Genomic DNA, 23,129 nt, shown 5'->3' on the forward strand with positions numbered 1-23,129 from the left:
AGAAATGAATTTATCAGGTAAATTATATTTTTACTGTATCCCAGTACAAGTCAGTCTCTGACTTGGTGGCTGAATCATCAATTCATTATTTAGGGGACTTCTATTGCTACCTGGAATGTGATCATTACAGATGCAAGTCTTTTAGGTGGGGAGCTGTTTGCGGGTCTCTGAGAGTACAAGGAGTTTGGGATCCTTGGGAGGCGAGGTTTCCAATAAATATTCTAGAACTCTATGCTATTTTCAGGGCTTTTCAGGCTTCTGTTGAAAAGGGTGTCTTGTCTCCGTTTTCAGACAATGTCACAGCCGTAGCTTATGTCAACCATCAGGGGGGAAACTCACAGTTCCCTAGCTATGAGGGAAGTGTCTCAAATTCTCTCGTGTAGAAATCAATTCCTGGAGTGAACAACTGAAAATCAGACTTCCTCAGTGATCAATCTCTACATCCGGGGGAATGGTCTCTTCACCAGGATGTGTTCAATTAGATTGTGAGTCTTTGGGGCCTCCCAGAGATAGATCTGATGGCTTCTCATTTGAACATCAAACTTCCTAGGTACTTTGCAAGTTCCAGGGACCCTCAGGCAGCGTTTGTGGATTCTCTAATAGCTACTTGGTCATTTCAGATTGCTTATATGTTTCCTCCTCTTGTACTTCTTCTGAAAGTGATCTCCAAGATAAGCCTAGAAAAATCGTCAGTAATTCTGATTGCACCAGCATGGTCTCACAGGATTTGGTATGCAGATCTAGTTCAGATGTCCAGCTGTCCTCTTTGGCCTCTTCCTCTGCGGTCAGACCTTCTATCTCAAGGGCTGTTTTTCCATCTGTATCTCAAGTCTTTGAACTTGATGGCAATGAAATTGAATGGTTAGTCCTTAGACAGAGGTTTCTAGTATTCAGTGATTGAAACCATTATTCAGGCTCGTAAGCCTGTAGCTAGGAAAATTTATCATAAGGTCTGGAAGGCCTTTATTTCTTGGTCTATAGAACATGTTTTTTCTTGGCATTCTTATAGAATTCCTAGGGTTTTGCAGTTCTTACAGGATGGTCTAGATAAGTGCCTCTCTTCCAGTTTCTAAAGGGGCAGATTTCTGCTCTTTTCGTTTTATTTCATAGGAAGATTGCTAATCTTCCTGATATTCATGGTTTTGCTCAGACTTTGGCCTTTATTAAATCTGTGATCAAGCCAATTTCTCCTCCATGGAACTTGGTGTTAAGGGTTTTGCAGGCTCCTCCTTTTGAACTTTCATAAGTGGAATATTACACTGATTTCTTGGAAGGGTTTCTTCCTTTTGGATATCTCTTCTGCTAGAAGAGTTTCAGAGTTATCTGTTCTTTCTTGTGATCCTCCTTATCTTGTTTTCCATCAGCCTAAGGCAGTTTTATGGATTACTTTTGACTTTTTACCTAAAGTTGTTTCATCAGAAAACTTTAGCAGATAAATTGTTGTCCCTTCTTTGTGTCCTGATCCTAAGAATGCTTCAGAGAGATCTCTGCATAATTTGGATGTTGTCAGAACATTGAAATATTATATTAATGCTACTAAGAACTTTAGACAGATTTCTAATTTGTTCATTCACTGTTCTGGTTTTAGAAAAGGACAAAACCTTTCTGCTGCTTCTTTGGCTACTTGGTTGGAACTCTTGATTCACAAGGCTTACTTGGAGGCAGGTCAGCCTCCACTGCAATTAATTACTGCTTATTCTACTAGGTCAGTCACCACTTCTTGAGGTTTCAAGAATGAGGCTTCAGTTGACCAACATAGTAAGGCAGCTACTTGGGCATCTTTGCATACTTTTACAAAATTGCACCATTTGGATGTTTTTACTTCTTCTGATGCAGTCTTTGGTAGGAAGGTCCTTCAGGCAGTTACCTCAGCTTGATTTTTTCTTGTCTGATGGATTTATGCATTTAAGTGCAGTTAAAAAATGTTTGCTTTTGTTGGGTTTTTGTGGGGTTGTGGATGTGTTTCCTCAGAGAAAAAAAGATGTTTCTTAAATCTCTCACTTTATGTTATTACTGAAGGACTCTACAGCTTGGGTATTAGTTCCCAGTAGTAAGAAAATATAATTTATGTTTACCTGATAAATTCAGTTCTTTCATGGTGGTAAGAGTCCACGAGATCCCACCCTTTGTTTTTGGGTTTACTATTTTCTTTAGCACATCTTTTTCCCCTGCTCCTTATATGGCTCTTATTAGTTTTTATTGCCTCATTATGCCTGGCTATACATTAGAGTGAGGTACATGTGAGGTGGGATGTGTTTTATAGAGCTTTTGGAGATTGTGAATCTTTGCCTCCTTCTAGTGGTAAGAGAGAGTAATTCTCGCGAGTAATGGATCATGGACTCTCACCACAATTAAATAAATACATTTATCAGGTAACCATAAATTATGTTTTCTCCTTTTTGCAACAAACATAGAAAGTGTGGTACTAAACCAATGGCTCACTGATATCACCACATAACAATATTTTATTTTATCTTATGTAAGCCCAAAAAGAACAATTAAGTCTAATTTTTAGTTGAGTTGTTAACGAAGTACAAGAGAAAAGACACTGGTGGCTAATAAATTGTAATACATTCAGAGCAGTAAGCTTTTACTCAATTTAATGTAAACATGTTAATACAGCCTATGTACAATCAAGCAGCACATTTTACTAACATAAATACATAAATATACCAACAAAACAATTTAAATCAAAACATACAGTATATTTATATTTTAAAGTGTGTGATGGTTGTGTGTACTTGCTGAGATTAGCAAATACTAAAAAAACTGTCCATTGCTAAGTTGGTATTGTAAATCAAACAAATGATGCTAGAGACAACTTCTGCAAAGAAAATTAGATGTGTTCAGCTGAGACAGTTAAATATATGGTGTGAGTGTCCATGATGATTTAAATCCATGATTATGTTCAGTGGATATAATATTTTACATAACTGAAATAATTGATTTTCTAGTGAACAGTTAGTAAATGATATGTGCTATATTTTCAGAATCAAGAAAAACATAAATTAATCAATGCAGTGTTAAACAGATAACACTGTTTTTGTTGTTAGTAAAGTTGCCAGGTGTCCAGTTTTTAACTGGACAGTCCAATTTTCTTTCATGTAATTAACAAGAGTCCATGAGCTAGTGACGTATGGGATATACATTCCTACCAGGAGGGGCAAAGTTTCCCAAACCTTAAAATGCCTATAAATACACCCCTCACCACACCCACAAATCAGTTTTACAAACTTTGCCTCCAAGGGAGGTGGTGAAGTAAGTTTGTGCTAGATTCTACGTTGATATGCGCTCCGCAGCAAGTTGGAGCCCGGTTTTCCTCTCAGCGTGCAGTGAATGTCAGAGGGATGTGAGGAGAGTATTGCCTATTGAATGCAGTGATCTCCTTCTACGGGGTCTATTTCATAAGGTTCTCTGTTATCGGTCGTAGAGATTCATCTCTTACCTCCCTTTTCAGATCGACGATATACTCTTATATTTACCATTTCCTCTACTGATTCTCGTTTCAGTACTGGTTTGGCTTTCTACAAACATGTAGATGAGTGTCCTGGGGTAAGTAAGTCTTATTTTCTGTGACACTCTAAGCTATGGTTGGGCACTTTATTTATAAAGTTCTAAATATATGTATTCAAACATTTATTTGCCTTGACTCAGAATGTTCAACTTTCCTTATTTCCAGACAGTCAGTTTCATATTTGGGATTATGCTTTAATTATCTTATTTTTCTTACCTCAAAAATTTGACTTTTTTCCCTGTGGGCTGTTAGGCTCGCGGGGGCTGAAAATGCTTCATTTTATTGCGTCATTCTTGGCGCGGACTTTTTTGGCGCAAAAAATCATTTCCGTTTCCGGGGTCATACGTGTCGCCGGAAGTTGCGTCATTTTTTTGACGTTATTTTGCGCCAAAAATTTCGGCGTTCCGGATGTGGCGTCATTTTTGGCGCCAAAAGCATTTAGGCGCCAAATAATGTGGGCGTCTTATTTGGCGCCAAAAAATATGGGCGTCGCTTTTGTCTCCACATTATTTCAGTCTCATTTTTCATTTGCTTCTGGTTGCTAGAAGCTTGATGTTTGGCATTTTTTTCCCATTCCTGAAACTGTCTTATAAGGAATTTGATCTATTTTGCTTTATATGTTGTTTTTTCTCTTACATATTGCAAGATGTCTCACGTTGCATCTGAGCCAGAAGATACTACAGGAAAACCTCTGCCTGCTGGATCTACCAAAGCTAAGTGTATCTGCTGTAAACTTTTGGTAGCTATTCCTCCAGCTGTTGTTTGTATTAAATGTCATGACAAACTTGTTAATGCAGATAATATTTCCTTTAGTGATGTACCATTGCCTGTTGCAGTTCCCTCAACATCTAAGGTGCAGAATGTTCCTGATAACATAAGAGATTTTGTTTCTGAATCCATAAAGAAGGCTTTGTCTGTTATTTCTCCTTCTAGTAAACGTAAAACGTTTTTTAAATCTTCTCTCTCTACAGATGAATTTTTAAATGAACACCATCATTCTGATTCTTTGGACTCTTCTGGTTCAGAGGATTCTGTCTCAGAGATTGATGCTGATAAATCTTCATATTTATTTAAGATGGAATTTATTCGCTCTTTACTTAAAGAAGTACTAATTGCTTTAGAAATAGAGGATTCTAGTCCTCTTGATACTAATTCTATACGTTTGGATAAGGTTTTTAAAGCTCCTGCGGTTTTTCCAGAAGTCTTTCCTGTTCCTAATGCTATTTCTGCAGTAATTGCTAAGGAATGGGATAGATTGGGTAATTCATTTACTCCTTCTAAACGTTTTAAGCAATTATATCCTGTTCCGCCTGACAGATTAGAATTTTGGGACAAAATCCCTAAAGTTGATGGGGCTATTTCTACCCTTGCTAAACGTACTACCATTCCTACATCAGATGGTACCTCGTTTAAGGATCCTTTAGATAGAAAAATTGAATCTTTTCTAAGAAAAGCTTATCTATGTTCAGGTAATCTTCTTAGACCTGCTATATCATTGGCTGATGTTGCTGCAGCTTCAACTTTTTGGTTGGAAACTCTAGCGCAACAAGTAACAAATCGTGATTCTCATGATATTATTATTCTTCTTCAGCATGCTAATAATTTCATCTGTGATGCCATTTTTGATATTATTAGAGTTGATGTTAGATTTATGTCTCTGGCTATCTTAGCCAGAAGAGCTTTATGGCTTAAGACTTGGAATGCTGATATGGCTTCTAAATCAACTCTACTTTCCATTTCTTTCCAGGGAAACAAATTATTTGGTTCTCAGTTGGATTCTATTATTTCAACTGTTACTGGTGGGAAAGGAACTTTTTTACCACAGGATAAAAAGTCTAAAGGTAAAAACAGGGCTAACAATCGTTTTCGTTCCTTTCGTTTCAACAAAGAACAAAAGCCTGATCCTTCGTCCTCAGGAGCAGTTTCAGTTTGGAAACCATCTCCAGTCTGGAATAAATCCAAGCCTGCTAGAAAGGCAAAGCCTGCTTCTAAGTTCACATGAAGGTACGGCCCTCATTCCAGTTCAGCTGGTAGGGGGCAGGTTACGTTTTTTCAAAGAAATTTGGATCAGTTCTGTTCACAATCTTTGGATTCAGAACATTGTTTCAGAAGGGTACGGAATTGGTTTCAAGATGAGACCTCCTGCAAAGAGATTTTTTCTTTCCCATGTCCCAGTAAATCCAGTGAAAGCTCAAGCATTTCTGAATTGTGTTTCAGATCTAGAGTTGGCTGGAGTAATTATGCCAGTTCCAGTTCCGGAACAGGGGATGGGGTTTTATTCAAATCTCTTCATTGTACCAAAGAAGGAGAATTCCTTCAGACCAGTTCTGGATCTAAAATTATTGAATCGTTATGTAAGGATACCAACGTTCAAGATGGTAACTGTAAGGACTATATTGCCTTTTGTTCAGCAAGGGAATTATATGTCCACAATAGATTTACAGGATGCATATCTGCATATTCCGATTCATCCAGATCATTATCAGTTCCTGAGATTCTCTTTTCTAGACAAGCATTACCAATTTGTGGCTCTACCGTTTGGCCTTGCTACAGCTCCAAGAATTTTCACAAAGATTCTCGGTGCCCTTCTGTCTGTAATCAGAGAACAGGGTATTGTGGTATTTCCTTATTTGGACGATATCTTGGTACTTGCTCCGTCTTTACATTTAGCAGAGTCTCATACGAATCGACTTGTGTTGTTTCTTCAAGATCATGGTTGGAGGATCAATTTACCAAAAAGTTCTTTGATTCCTCAAACAAGGGTAACCTTTCTGGGTTTCCAGATAGATTCAGTGTCCATGACTTTGTCTTTAACAGACAAGAGACGTCTAAAATTGATTACAGCCTGTCGAAACCTTCAGTCTCAATCATTCCCTTCGGTAGCCTTATGCATGGAAATTCTAGGTCTTATGACTGCTGCATCGGACGCGATCCCCTTTGCTCGTTTTCACATGCGACCTCTTCAGCTCTGTATGCTGAACCAATGGTGCAGGGATTACACGAAGATATATCAATTAATATCTTTAAAACCGATTGTTCGGCTCTCTCTAACGTGGTGGACAGATCACCATCGTTTAATTCAGGGGGCTTCTTTTGTTCTTCCGACCTGGACTGTAATTTCAACAGATGCAAGTCTCACAGGTTGGGGAGCTGTGTGGGGATCTCTGACGGCACAAGGAGTTTGGGAATCTCAGGAGGTGAGATTACCGATCAATATCTTGGAACTCCGTGCAGTTTTCAGAGCTCTTCAGTTTTGGCCTCTTCTGAAGAGAGAATCGTTCATTTGTTTTCAGACAGACAATGTCACAACTGTGGCATACATCAATCATCAAGGAGGGACTCACAGTCCTCTGGCTATGAAAGAAGTATCTCGAATTTTGGTTTGGGCGGAATCCAGCTCCTGTCTAATCTCTGCGGTTCATATCCCAGGTGTAGACAATTGGGAAGCGGATTATCTCAGTCGCCAAACGTTGCATCCGGGCGAATGGTCTCTTCACCCAGAGGTATTTCTTCAGATTGTTCAAATGTGGGGGCCCCCAGAGATAGATCTGATGGCCTCTCATCTAAACAAGAAACTTCCCAGGTATCTGTCCAGATCCCGGGATCCTCAGGCGGAGGCAGTGGATGCATTATCACTTCCTTGGAAGTATCATCCTGCCTATATCTTTCCGCCTCTAGTTCTTCTTCCAAGAGTAATCTCCAAGATTCTGAGGGAATGCTCGTTTGTTCTGCTAATAGCTCCGGCATGGCCTCACAGGTTTTGGTATGCGGATCTTGTCCGGATGGCATCTTGCCAACCATGGACTCTTCCGTTAAGACCAGACCTTCTGTCTCAAGGTCCTTTTTTCCATCCGGATCTGAAATCCTTAAATTTAAAGGTATGGAGATTGAACGCTTGATTCTTGGTCATAGAGGTTTCTCTGACTCCGTGATTAATACTATGTTACAGGCTCGTAAATCTGTATCTCGAGAGATATATTATAGAGTCTGGAAGACTTATATTTCTTGGTGTCTTTCTCATCATTTTTCTTGGCATTCTTTTAGAATACCGAGAATTTTACAGTTTCTTCAGGATGGTTTAGATAAGGGTTTGTCCGCGAGTTCTTTGAAAGGACAAATCTCCGCTCTTTCTGTTCTTTTTCACAGAAAGATTGCTATTCTTCCTGATATTCATTGTTTTGTACAAGCTTTGGTTCGTATAAAACCTGTCATTAAGTCAATTTCTCCTCCATGGAGTTTGAATTTGGTTTTGGGAGCTCTTCAAGCTCCTCCGTTTGAACCTATGCATTCATTGGACATTAAATTACTTTCTTGGAAAGTTTTGTTCCTTTTGGCCATCTCTTCTGCTAGAAGAGTTTCTGAATTATCTGCTCTTTCGTGTGAGTCTCCTTTTCTAATTTTTCATCAGGATAAGGCGGTGTTGCGAACTTCTTTTGAATTTTTACCTAAAGTTGTGAATTCCAACAACATTAGTAGAGAAATTGTGGTTCCTTCATTATGTCCTAATCCTAAGAATTCTAAGGAGAAATCATTGCATTCTTTGGATGTTGTTAGAGCTTTGAAATATTATGTTGAAGCTACGAAATCTTTCCGTAAGACTTCTAGTCTATTTGTTATCTTTTCCGGTTCTAGGAAAGGCCAGAAAGCTTCTGCCATTTCTTTGGCATCTTGGTTGAAATCTTTAATTCATCTTGCCTATGTTGAGTCGGGTAAAATTCCGCCTCAAAGAATTACAGCTCATTCTACTAGGTCAGTTTCTACTTCCTGGGCGTTTAGGAATGAAGCTTCGGTTGACCAGATCTGCAAAGCAGCAACTTGGTCCTCTTTGCATACTTTTACTAAATTCTACCATTTTGATGTATTTTCTTCTTCTGAAGCAGTTTTTGGTAGAAAAGTTCTTCAGGCAGCGGTTTCAGTTTGAATCTTCTGCTTATGTTTTTTGTTAAACTTTATTTTGGGTGTGGATTATTTTCAGCAGGAATTGGCTGTCTTTATTTTATCCCTCCCTCTCTAGTGACTCTTGTGTGGAAAGATCCACATCTTGGGTAGTCATTATCCCATACGTCACTAGCTCATGGACTCTTGTTAATTACATGAAAGAAAACATAATTTATGTAAGAACTTACCTGATAAATTCATTTCTTTCATATTAACAAGAGTCCATGAGGCCCACCCTTTTTTGTGGTGGTTATGATTTTTTTGTATAAAGCACAATTATTCCAATTCCTTATTTTATATGCTTCGCACTTTTTTTCTTATCACCCCACTTCTTGGCTATTCGTTAAACTGATTTGTGGGTGTGGTGAGGGGTGTATTTATAGGCATTTTAAGGTTTGGGAAACTTTGCCCCTCCTGGTAGGAATGTATATCCCATACGTCACTAGCTCATGGACTCTTGTTAATATGAAAGAAATGAATTTATCAGGTAAGTTCTTACATAAATTATGTTTTTCCGCTGTAAGTTTGGTAAACTCTATATAAAAATACTGGCCTTCTTATGCCTCTGTGCTTTACAAAAACTGTAGAGAAAGTGACACTGTGAAAGTACTGTTCTGTGTGTTTTTTGGTAGCCAAGGAGGATGTTAAACTGCTGTGTATGTGAGCCAGTGGGGTACAATATCTATTTTGTGTGTTTCAACCACATGGTGTAAAAGCATTGTTCGGTCATTACTGGGTATGTGATACAGTGAAAAACAATTAAGAGATAGTGCACCTATTGGATTGAGACAGCTCAACCCTAATATACAGTTGTTCCTTCAAACAACTGTGAGGGATCGATGGGGTAAAAAACAGGTGAGGGGAGCTGTGTGTATTTCAATACATATATATGTGTGTAATCGTGACCTATAGATGAGCTTCTCGTGTTAATTTTTGATTTTTCTGCAATATATATTGCACTATGAAATGGGTGAACAAATAGGTGAAAAATAATGGAGGTATGACTACAAGAGGTTAAAAAAACAGAATATTTAATTGTTGCAATAAAAAACACAATATTTGACTGTATTTATAAGTTCTGATTTGATTAAGTTAGTGGTAAAGAGCTCTATTACCTTGAGGAAAATAGTATAGTTAAAATTTCTTAATCGAAAGTTAAAGTTAAAATGATATTACATTCATACTATAGTATTCAAAGCATTTAATAAGAACAAAAATAAAGGTAAAAATAATTATCGTGGAAGGTGGAAATAAATGTTCATCTGATGATTTGCATGTATCTTTTGATGTGACTTTAAGTGGAAAGGTAATTACTCACAGTTTGCATGAAAAATTTCCAAGGTGTCTGATTGGTTGAAACAGACAAGCCTTTATGTGAATAAGATAATATATTCCGCTGTAATTTTGACTTAAAATTCTTTGAAACTTGTAGATCAAGATTGTAGATGAGGATAACAAATACTTGATGGTAAAGGTGCTGAAACTGTTTACCTGTAATGGGTTTGCAGGAGTTTCAGTTGTTGGTATAACTTAGTTCCGTTTGCTGAAACTGTTTACCCAAACTTGGTTTGCAGGAGTTTCAGTTGTTGGTATAACTTGGTTGTAGAAAATGTTTACCTTGTATTGGTTTGCTGGAGTTTCTATTTGTCTAGTTGCGTGGGGTGTTCTCTGTATTGTTGTTTAGAACCGTTTGAACAATTCTCTTTGTAGGCGTCTGTTGTTGCTGAAACTATATACCCTCCCAGGGTTTGCTGGAGTTTCAGTTGCTGGTAGATTGATCTATAGTGAAACTGTTTACCTTAAAGTGGTTTGCAGGAGTTTCAGATCAACTGGTACTTACAAAGAAATTTTCTCGACAGTTGCTGGAGCTGTTTACCTTTTTCAAGGTTTGCTGGAGCTTCAGGTATGGCGAGTGTCCACTTTAAATCTTGTGGTGCTCTGTGTATAGCAGTCACCGGTAGCGGGTTTTTCTTATTCAGTCCTGGGTAGTCTTAGATGCAGACTTGAGTTGTTGGAGTGCACACTAGGGGCAAATCTACGCGTTTCGGCCTCAGCCTTTATCAAGATATTGATAAAGATATAGATCTTGATAAAGGCTGAGGCCGAAATGTGTAGATTTGCCCCTAGTGTGCACTCCAACAACTCAAGTCTGCATCTAAGACTACCCAGGACTGAATAAGAAAAACCCGCTACCGGTGACTGCTATACACAGAGCACCACAAGATTTAAAGCGGACACTCACCATACCTGAAGCTCCAGCAAACCTTGAAAAAGGTAAACAGCTCCAGCAACTGTCGAGAACATTTCTTTGTAAGTACCAGTTGATCTGAAACTCTTGCAAACCACTTTAAGGTAAACATTTTCACTATAGATCAATCTACCAGCAACTGAAACTCCAGCAAACCCTGGGAGGGTATATAGTTTCAGCAACAACAGACGCCTACAAAGAGAATTGTTCAAACGGTTCTAAACAACAATACAGAGAACACCCCACGCAACTAGACAAATAGAAACTCCAGCAAACCAATACAAGGTAAACAGTTTCTACAACCAAGTTATACCAACAACTGAAACTCCTGCAAACCAAGTTTGGGTAAACAGTTTCAGCAAACGGAACTAAGTTATACCAACAACTGAAACTCCTGCAAACCCATTACAGGTAAACAGTTTCAGCACCTTTACCATCAAGTATTTGTTATCCTCATTTACAATCTTGATCTACAAGTTTCAAAGAATTTTAAGTCAAAATTACAGCGGAATATATTATCTTATTCACATAAAGGCTTGTCTGTTTCAACCAATCAGACACCTTGGAAATTTTTCATGCAAACTGTGAGTAATTACCTTTCCACTTAAAGTCACATCAAAAGATACATGCAAATCATCAGATGAACATTTATTTCCACCTTCCACGATAATTATTTTTACCTTTATTTTTGTTCTTATCAAATGCTTTGAATACTATAGTATGAATATAATGTCATTTTAACTTTAACTTTCGATTAAGAAATTTTAACTATACTATTTTCCTCAAGGTAATAGAGCTCTTTACCACTAACTTAATCAAATCAGAACTTATAAATACAATCAAATATTGTGTTTTTTATTGCAACAATTAAATATTCTGTTTTTTAACCTCTTGTAGTCATACCTCCATTATTTTTCACCTATTTGTTCACCCATTTCATAGTGCAACATATATTGCAGAAAAATCAAAAATTAACACAAGAAGCTCATCTATAGGTCACGATTACACACATATATATATATTGAAATACACACAGCTCCCCTCACCTGTTTTTTACCCCATGGGTATGTGATACAGGCAACCAGAGGTAAAATCATTAATATGTGTTTTACTGGCATCCAAGGAAATACAATCACTGCTCAGTTGTGAAAAGAAAAGTGTGACCTCACCTACCCCCCATGTCCTGTCACCTACTGGTCATCCAGTATTTGTTATAGGGGATAGCTGGCAACCCTAGTTATACTGAATGCTAGTTTTAATTTTGATAAGAAAACAATACAATTTGAATAATATTGTAATTGAAACATTTTTAACTAGTTTATCCTTCATTTAAAAAATAAAAATAACTACCTGCTGTTTTTTTTTTAAATTTTGAACTTGAGCTTTAACTTAAATACCAATATTGTACAGAATCAGGAGTTTTTCATTGTTCAAATCTATGTAATGATTCTAAAAATATGTTATATAACAATGATTTTTAAAGTATACAGTACCTGCTGCAAAGCCAATTAGCACCAATATCAGGATGATGCAAAACCGTAAAAGGTCTCCAAGTATCATCTGTAATATAAGTATTGAACTATATAAATATGTTAGCCATATAACTAAGCTTTTTGTTACAATAATAAAAATCTGGTCATCCTAACCTTTTGTTATACATCTTTAGTACTGGTAATTGAAGTTTGGTTATTATTTGTCTTCTTCATAAACTGAAATATCTATTTGGAAGACTGGGTTAAAATAAAATATAAACCATGATACATTTATTTCCATATATTTGCTCAGACGTTCTGACAGTACTCACCAGTAGAAGAAAAGAACCCAGATTTGGAGGAATAGAAATAAAGCAAAAATAAAAAATCTCTCTCTCTCTCTCTCTCTCTCTCTCTCTCTCTCTCTCTCTATCCAAGCACTCATTGTAGGTTGTGTTGCCTGGGTGCACTCTATGGTAGATAGGTAGATCTTATGTTAATTAAGCCCTGTGAGTGCCTCTTCTTTTCATGAAATTTTATAGATATATATCAGTGTCTTTTGCTCCCCTGTTAAAGGGCCATGAAACCCAAAAATTTTCTATCATGATTGAGATAGAGCATACAATGTTAAACAACTCTCCAATTTACATAGAGCATACACTTTTAAACAACTCTCCAATTTACTTCCTTTATCCAATTTATTTCATTCTTTTGGTAGCCTTTGTTCAAAAGCATACATAAGTAGGCTCAGGAGCAGAGCAGCAATGAACTACTGGAAGTTAGCTGCTGACTAGTGACTGCACATATATGCCTCTTGTTATTGGCTCACCATGTGTGTTTAGCTAGCTCCCAATAATGTGTTGCTTCTCCTTCAACAAAGGAAACCAAGAAAAATTTGATAATAAAAGTAAACCAGAAAGTTTTTTAAAACTGTATGTTCTATCTGAATCATGAAAAAAATGCACATCCCTTTAATGTCAATCTCCCCTGGGAGATTCTGGATCCCACAGAGCTTCATTGATTTCTGTAGGCCAGATTATCAAAGATTTTCCATCTTAGAGATACATTTATAGTGCAGACTTTAAAGGGACAGAATTCTCTAAGAAAAAAGGACAGAATCTAGAAATCCCAGAGAGTTGAGAGATGCCTTCAATAGAAATTAAAGAAGCTCTGGAATACAGAATCTCACAAGAGAGATTCAAGTTAACAAGTGAGCACCTGACACTGATATAATGCTCAGTTTGCAGAAATTACAAATTAAACTGAAATATTTTCACTACATTTAACTTGCATGTTTCTCTAGTTTAGTATACAATACTTTTCTGTCAGTTAAATAAGTGTATTGTAAATGTTGACCAAACTTCACCTGCATACAGCTAGCAAGATAAATTAGTGAGATCTGCAAGTGTAAAATGCTTAGAGCATATCATGAGAATTGAGAGAGATTCAGACATACCCTGGGAACACCCCTGTTTAGTCCAGGGAACTCTCCTGTACCTCCCAAATGTTAGTTTTTTTGTTTTGTTTTTTTACATAAAACAAATACAAAGTGCAATGTAATTTGTAAAAGATACACAAACATATACAAAGTATATCCTAATTTGTTAAAGTAACACAGAAATGATCAAAACATAATTAGAATTTGTAAAATCAATGCTGTACTTAAAGGGCCAGTAAACCCACCAAATAATGTTATGTAATTAGCCTAGCGCCAGTTTTCTAAATCAAAGTATTTCAGAAATATTTATCTATGAAAACAAAATTTTACAGACTGCCGCTCCTTGCTCTACTGAGCGGGTCTGTTTCTTTCCTAAGCGCATCTGGGCACGCTGTCTAGTCACAGCCGGTCCGATCGCGCCATTAAACTAAATGTAGCTCGCTACCAGGCCAGAGCAAGAGTGAGCTACATTTAGTTTAATGGCACGATCGGGCTGGCTGTGACTAGACAGTGTGTCCAGATGCACTTAGGAAAGAAACAGACCTGCTCAGTTTAGCAAGGAGCGGCGGTCTGTAAAATTTTGTTTGCGTAGGTAAATATTTCTGAAATCCTTTGATTTAGAAAACTGGCGCTAGGCTAATTTTTTATAATTCTGCACTATGTATATAGGTTATCACTATATGTATACTGTTATATATGTACATAGCCTTGATATTGACACAGAATACCTGATAGGTGCAGCTAGTTTGAAGAAGGCTGTTACTAGTAAGGTAGACACAGGTTTCCTGTGCTTTTTTGTAAAAGAAAAGGTGTCGGTACTCTACAAAAAAGGTGCCGGTACACACTTGTCAAAGTGACAAGATTATTTACAATGTTTAATGTATTTTGCAGCCCCCTCTTGTAAAAACTAGAGTATTGACATGATGATTACAAATATTACCTCTTATGAGTTGGCAGAGGTGGGGGTACTCAGTACCGGTGAGTACCCCCACAAAAAAGCCCTGCAGGTTTCTAAACAGGCACAGGGATACCCAGCGAGTACTGTTGGTGAGACTGTCATGGGATACCAGATAGGTACAACAGACACAGCTGGTTTGAGGAAGGCTGTCACTAGTATGGTAGGCACAGGTTTCTTAGCAGCCACAGGATACCTAGCAGGTACTATTGGTGAGACTGTAAGGAGATGCCAGATAGGTACCTCAGGTACAGCTAGTTTGAGGAAGGCTGTCACTGGTAAGGTAGACACAGGTTTCTCAGCAGATACAGGATACCCAGCAGGTACTGTTGGTGAGACTGTCACAGAATACCAGATAGGTAAAGCAGGCACAGTTTCAGGAACAATGAGAGCATACACATGTATCAGGTTAGTCTGCTTAGCTTCCAGGAACCAGTTAAGCATTCGCAGGGGCAAGGTACTGTAAGTATGCTTGGTCTCTGGAACAAGGATAGCATACACAGGTATCAGGAAAATATAAGTGGTGTCTGGAGCAAGGTGAACATACGCAGGTTCAAGGTAAGTATGCTTCATCTCAGGAGCAAGGTAAGCATACACAGGTATCAGGTAAGTATGCTTAGTCAGGAACAAGGTAGGTAAGGCAATAACTCAGCCCAAAGGAATGAGCTGAGTGAGATTTTATAGGAACTCCCAGAGCTCAGTCCTCCAGGTTGGTGTTCCTATAATTAGGATGCCGCCCCTTTAAATGTAGGCAGTGTGCGGCCGTGCACGTCTAGAAAGCTGCAGCTGGAGAAAGACTTCAGTCTCTGTGTCACTCCACGTGGGATTCGGTAAGGTCTCTTGCACAAGATGTACTTGTCTTGTATTAATGTTTCTTCAAATTGTAAGTTTTTTTTTTTCCCCTTCCATCAAGAGCTCTTTTAATGGGATATTAACATTTAACTTTGCTTTCTGCATTTAACGTTATTATTAGTTGGGTATTTTTATCTTATGGAGCCTTGTAATTCTGTGCCTAAATTTGCCTTTGAAGCTAGATCATTTGAACATTTTACTACCAGCATTAAATGTTTATATTATTATATGCTAAGGTATATCCTTTGGTAATCTTATGCAATACATGTATTAATGTTTTATTGCATTCTTACTAGTAATACTACTGTTCTTGCTTTAAAGGGTATTATTGCTCTTTACAGGAAGAATATACATCTTTTTCTCCTAAAATTATGAATTTCATTCAAATAAGTGTTGAAATGATGGTGGCCATACCTCTTTCAACTATGCATAAAAGGTCAGTTCAAAATGTATCTTCTTCTAGTTCTTAGCCTGCTAAGGTTAATGCTTCTAGTTATGAGGCCGTTGTGTCCTTAGAGGGGATGATTTTCTTTGTTGATCAAAAGGGATTTGATGCAATGTTGAGAATGCCGGCGAAATATTAAAAAGTGCCGATATTACTCCTTAAAAAATCCTAGCGTTTGTGAAATGCTAGGATTTACCAGTGGAACAAATAAAGGTGACTTTCAGTCATGAAGTATAAAATACTTCATGATGAAAGTTCCTTTATTTGCTTGAAGCGTTCGCCGCGCTGAGCACCTCAGGCAGTCCACGGCAGAATGCTATTTTGCTGAGAGGTGACGTTTCCACCTCTTAGCCAATAGCCGTGACTAAAAGGTCTTGGTTTTAACAGAGGATACCAAGAGAACAAAGCTTATTTGGTACTAGAACTAAATTTGAAAGTTGTTTAAAATTGAATTCTCTATCTGAATAATGAATGTTTAATTTTAACTTTACTGTCGATTTAATAATGGAGGACATAAACAATAAGGAAGGAAGATGGCTCCTGAGAAAAAAAAAGAAAGAACCTTTTAAATAATTTCCTATAGGAAATAGCATCTTGTTTTACAAAGCGACAACAGCAGCATCCATCTTATGAGTAGTCTTAAAATAACTTAAACAGGTAAATAAGGATAAACAATACAACTGCTAAATATTATTATGAACCCATAATAACTTTTCAATCTTACACCATTCTGCCTGTAAAATTTGCAGCAATGGTGCAGTTAAAGTTAACTCAGGCTTAGTTTTTAAATAAGGGAATACCAAATTGAATTTCCAAACGTTTCTTGATAGCTTCTTTAAAATGAGGCTCCATTGATGTGTATTAGTTTCAGTATATTTGCAGGAATCAAAGCATTTTCCCCTTCAGAGCTAGATTGTGCCATATCATCTGTTTTATAACTAAAGCCATCACATCTTCAAATCTACAGATAGGAACCACATTAGTAACTGCAATCACATATAACTATAGAATACATTCTTTACAAAATTTCCTAGTTTCCCAGACAAAGGCAGTGCAAAGCATTTAGATTTTAATCTTAGTTTCAGTGTCCCAAAAAACATAAGCAGCCAAGTATATCTGACATGCTGCAGGGAATACACGTATATTAAAAACAGAGGTTGCAGAATGTAATACAACATGAACTTATACCTTTGTGGAATAAACACAGATCATCAGTGTTTGGAATCTAGGGCTAGCAACATGCTATATTTTAAATGCTGGAATGTTAAAAATACCTGTTGTGACCCCATGCAAAGTCACATTCACCTTGTGATTATGTAAAACTTCAGCCAATCAGAACACATCACATAGAAACCAAAACATGCAAAGTCATTAAGACGACAGGCTGAGAGGAGTGTTAATAAGCATTAGTGCCTGCATGTAGAAGACTGAGAGAACTGACTGGAATGGATAGAAATAAAATAATGCCCTGCAGGATGGGACAATTCTTTTTAGAGATTTTATGAGAGTAGTTTTTGCTTTCTTTCCATTCCCCTAAATTTGGGTTGATGTTATTGCTTCTATTGGTGAGTAATGGATGAGGAGAGCAAAGAAATTGCTAGAATCAGTCTCACTTATTGCCAAACTTCTCCAAAACTACATACTAATGTACTGTATTTTGGTAAACATAAAATAGAAAATCACTTGCATTTACAATGTTTGCAAACAGCTGCTTGTAAGTAATATTACATCAGTTTATTTTCATAAAAAATTAGATATTTATTATTTATAAAAGTCTGATCTATTTTGGAGAAAAGTACAGAGTATCTCCTATCCTATCATGTTCACAAAACAGATGCATTCACCATAGCCAATCAGGAATGTTTGTTTTGATTTTTCTCACTGATTTTAGGACGGTACATATGATAAACTTCCATGGTGAGAATGGAGAATAGGGATATTATAATCCACATGGAATTTCGCAGATTACAAGTGGAGCAATAATGATAGCACGGGTCGTTATACACATTATCGCTGTAACATAATGATTTGCATGCAACTTGATATTACAATATTAAAATAAACTATTACACACATATACACTTTTATAATAAAAATATAATTATAATACTATTAATGTTTTAAAAGGGATATGGCAAGGTGTTTGACTGGAAAGGGCTACAATGTATATAATGCACAACACACAGAAGGATATGCCAAAGCACGACCCTAATGATAATTTAAGCTATTCCAAATATACAACTCTCCCTGCTAGCTGCAAATAAATAATTCAGAAAAGAGAAAAAGTATGGAACAGCGCTTGTACAGCACAAATAATCAATCAGAGGAAGGATAAAGTTCTAGTCACATTAAATGATGTTAATTAAATAGATATTTATTACCACATAATAAAATAAACATAAGCATAAAAAAACAAACTGCAGTTTAGCAAATTAGCACTATTTAGGTGACCGGTCACTATTAAAACCTGGAAACTATTTTAATACAGGAATATAACCTTTTCTTTTATGCACATTAAAAATATTCACGTTAAAAATATATTGTCAAAAATGACCATTCATATGTGCCACTAGTATTAAAGTCTCGTAAGGAGTCACTTGAATCAACGTCTAATCTTGAGACTGTTATATCCAGTAAATCATGTGAAACACACACGGGTACTTCTCCTCTCCACAGACCCGACAGCTTGTTACCTGCTCGCCAGGGCTCCCACTCTCTGCAGATGAAGAGGAGACAAAAAACAAAAGAGCTTATTTCTTACTTTTGGATGGTTATTTTCTCATTCCACCCACTTCCAAGTCGGCATCGTCTCTGTTTTCCCAGTGTATACGTTTACACATTGTTTGGATCCTTTCACTTCATGTGTTGATCCTTGGCCAATTGCCTGTTTCTAATCTCGGCTCCGTTTAGCTTGCTCGGACACCTCCGTGTCACATGTGGCAGTATAGCCAATGGTTATTCTCCAAAGACGGCTATACCAAATAAGCTCACCTAGATACATCGTATTCTCTCTGCGCAGAGATTTTTAGATTCAAAGTGTTAGTGAGCCAATTCTTATACAGACACAGTCCTTCAATCTACGCGTTTCACCTTCTCTCAAGGCTTTATCAAGATGAATGGCTAGTATCTGATGAATTCTTAAATACCCCTCCTCTTGGCTCTGATTGGTTCATACCTCCTTACTTCTTGCATAAAGGTGGATTTATTTCCTAAGGTAGAAGTTTTTCTTACAATGACTCCTATTGTGTAGGCTTGTGCTCCTTTTATAGACATTTTCTTTGGGATAGTTATTCATCCCAAACTTTTCTGGCTTCCGACATATCTCTTATGATGTTATTATTAATCATTTGTAATATTCAAGTCATTCTTGGTCAATTGACATACAGACAAGAAATGAAGAATACATAGGGGATAAAACTTGCAGGATAAGTTATACTCTTCCTATTTATCTTGCTGTAATTAAATAAGAGACCTAACTCAATATACATATCAGTGTCAATTCTAATGTAAAATAAAAGGGGTCAAGTCAAATTCTGAATTGAGGCCTGCGGAATACAAGGTCCCCAATTTTTATGAGTTCTGCTTCCTTTCTAAGTATTCATTTCTGATAATCTCCCCCTCTCCAATTTTTCTTTACTTTTTTCACTGCCCAACATGTGATGTTTTTTGTGCTGTGCTCTCTTATCCTATCTCTATATGGGTTGTTTCCCCTAAATACTGCAATTTGCCGAACAGTGTAAAATGTATAATATATCTTTATCTCTGCAACAGATAGTATCCTTTATTTCATATTTTTTGCCTGTGCTGAAGGATGTAAATGTTTTTACTCTTTTGCTATGCTCACAAGCTTTGCAGCTATAGCATGGAAAAAAGCCACTAACTTTATTACCTCTGAGAACCACTTCTTTTGAAGATTTCTTTTTTCTTTTTGTATTCACTCGGGGGCTAAGATGATTTTTAGATTCGCTGCTTTTCTATATACGAACATAGGTTTTTCTGATATTTCCTTTCCCAAAAGTGTATCAGATTTGATAACATACCATAATAATACGTATTATTTTTTCCATAACTTTGTGTTGTTGATTAAACGTAGTAATAAATGGTACCTTAATGCCTATTTCCTTATCATTCACTGGCTTTTCTTTCCTTAACATTTTATTTCTGTCATTCTTACTTCTATTTTTGCTTTTTCAAGTACCTTCCTATCATAGTTCCTTTCTATGAATCTTTCTTCCAATATTTGAATTTGACTTTCATAGTCTACTTCCCTAGTACAATTTCTCTTTATCCGTAGGAACTGGCCTTTTGGAGTATTCTCTATCCATCTCTTGGGTGACAACTTTTTGAATGAATTAAGTTATTAGCATCTACCTCTTTAAAATAATTCTTTGTAATTAATGTGTTTTCTTCTGCCACTATATCTAAATCCAAGAATGTGGTGCTTTCTTTGCTATAACCATAGGTGAATTTTAAACCTACTGTGTTCTCATTAATTTTTACAAAGAAGTCCAATAAACTTTTTTCGTTCCATCTCCAAATAATCAGGATATCATCAATGTATCTTTTGAAAAGTATGATGTTTGCACCCAGCTGGTATGGTTCTATAAATTCCTGTTCCCATTTGCCCATAAACAAATTGGCATAGCTGGGCACAAACCTCATACCCATCGCCGTTCCTCTTACCTGTAAAAACATCTCATTATTAAATGAGAATACATTATGTGTCAGGATGAATTTGATGCTCTCTAGTATACATTGATATAGTTCCTCTAATTCTGTTTTCTTACCCTTCAGGAAATATTCTATTGCTTTAAGTCCCAGTTCATGATCTATTTTAGTATAGAGTGATGTTACATCACAAGTAGCTATGATTAATTCATTATCCTTAGGGAAGTTACTTAATACATTTATAATGTGTGTTGTGTCCTTTAGATATGATAGTAAGGATTTAACGTGTTCTTGTAAATGTAGGTCCAAAAACTCAGAGAGATTTGAGGTAAGGGAATCAATCCCCAAAATAACGGCTCTCCCAGGTGGATTTTCTCTATTTTTATGTACTTTTGGTAGAAAGTGAAAAACGGCCATTTTAGGGAATTGTTGATTTAAGTACCCAAACTCTTTTTTTGTGATTATTTATTTTCCTTGTGCTTCTTTTATATAATACTACATATTATTTAAAGTTTTTTTGTTACCTTCTATGGGGTTGATTTTGATCTTTTTATATGTGGTAGGATCTCCTAATAGGAGATATGCCTCTTGCAAATAAGTCATTGTCCATTCCTTTCCCACAGGATATTTCCCACAGGATATTTCCTTCTTTTTCAAGTACCTTCCTATCATAGTTCCTTTCTATGAATCTTTCTTCCAATATTTGAATTTGACTTTCATAGTCTACTTCCCTAGTACAATTTCTCTTTATCCGTAGGAACTGGCCTTTCGGAGTATTCTCTATCCATCTCTTGAGGTGACAACTTTTTGAATGAATTAAGTTATTAGCATCTACCTCTTTAAAATAATTCTTTGTAATTAATGTGTTTTCTTCTGCCACTATCTCTAAATCCAAGAATGTGGTGCTTTCTTTGCTATAACCATAGGTGAATTTTAAACCTACTGTGTTCTCATTCATTTTTACAAAGAAGTTCAATAAACTTTTTTCGTTCCATCTCCAAATAATCAGGAAATCATCAATGTATCTTTTGAAAAGTATGATGTTTGCACCCAGCTGGTATGGTTCTATAAATTCCTGTTCCCATTTGTCCATAAACAAATTGGCATAGCTGGGCACAAACCTCATACCCATCGCCGTTCCTCTTACCTGTAAAACATCTCATTATTAAATGAGAATACATTATGTGTCAGGATGAATTTGATGCTCTCTAGTATACATTGATATAGTTCCTCTAATTCTGTTTTCTTACCCTTCAGGAAATATTCTATTGCTTTAAGTCCCAGTTCATGATCTATTTTAGTATAGAGTGATGTTACATCACAAGTAGCTATGATTAATTCATTATCCTTACGGAAGTTACTTAATACATTTATAATGTGTGTTGTGTCCTTTAGATATGATAGTAAGGATTTAACGAGTTCTTGTAAATGTAGGTCCACAAACTCAGAGAGATTTGAGGTAAGGGAATCAATCCCCGAAATAATGGGTCTCCCAGGTGGATTTTCTCTATTTTTATGTACTTTTGGTAGAAAGTGAAAAACGGCCATTTTAGGGAATTGTTGATTTAAGTACCCAAACTCTTTTTTTGTGATTATTTATTTTCCTTGTGCTTCTTTTAATATATTATATATAATACTACATATTATTTAAAGTTTTTTTGTTACCTTCTATGGGGTTGATATTGATCTTTTTATATGTGGTAGGATCTCCTAATAGGTGATATGCCTCTTGCAAATAAGTCATTGTCCATTCCGTTCCCACAGGATATTTCCTTTGGGAAAGGAAATATAAAAAAAAACTATGTTCGTATATAGAAAAGCAGCGTATCTGAAAAACATCTTAGCCCCCGAGTGAATACAAAAATAAAAAGAAATCTTCAAAAGAAGTGAATCTGAGAGGTAATAAAGTTAGTGGCTTTTTTCCATGCTATAGCTGCAAAGCTTGCAAGCATAGCAAAAAAGTAAAAACATTTACATCCACCAGCACAGGCAAAAAATATGAAATAAAGAATACTATCTGTTGCAGAGATAAAGGGATATTATACATTTTACAATTCTCGTGCAAATTGCAGTATTTAGGGGAAACAACAAGACCATATAGAGATAGGATAAGAGAGCACTTGTATAATATAGAAAAGGGTAAGTTAGAAACCCGCCTGTACAATCATTTTAAAAAAGTGCACAACAACAGCACAAAAAACATCACTTGTTGGGCAGTGAAAAAAGTAAAGAAAAATTGGAGAGGGGGAGATTATCAGAAATGAATACTTAGAAAGGAAGCAGAACTTGTATATGAATTGGGGACCTTGTATCCTGCAGGCCTAAATTCAGAATTTGACTTGACCCCTTTTATTTTAGATTAGAATTGACACTGATATGTATATTGAGTTAGGTCTCTTATTTAATTACAACAAGATAAATAGGAAGAGTATAACTTATCCTGCAAGTTTTATCCCCTTTGTATTCTTCATTTCTTGTCTGTATGTCAATTGACCAAGAATGACTTAAATATTATATATGATTAGTAATAACATCATAAGAGATATGTGGAAGCCAGAAAAGTTTGGGATGAATAGCTATCCCAAAGGAAATTTATATA

At 36.4% G+C, this 23,129-nt stretch overlaps 1 protein-coding gene across 2 annotated transcripts in view; it reads right to left on the reverse strand.

Moving 5' to 3' along the window:
* LOC128656287 (transient receptor potential cation channel subfamily V member 6-like) overlaps positions 1-23,129 on the reverse strand; it is a 290,583-nt gene that overhangs the window by 81,198 nt on the left and 186,256 nt on the right. For both annotated transcript variants that reach the window (XM_053710115.1, XM_053710114.1), the window contains one exon: positions 12,194-12,260. In XM_053710115.1, coding sequence (XP_053566090.1) covers positions 12,194-12,260 — 67 coding nt within the window. The remainder of the gene's footprint in view (positions 1-12,193; positions 12,261-23,129) is intronic.

Source organism: Bombina bombina, chromosome 4 (assembly GCF_027579735.1).
Source record: "Bombina bombina isolate aBomBom1 chromosome 4, aBomBom1.pri, whole genome shotgun sequence".
NCBI lineage: Eukaryota > Metazoa > Chordata > Amphibia > Anura > Bombinatoridae > Bombina > Bombina bombina.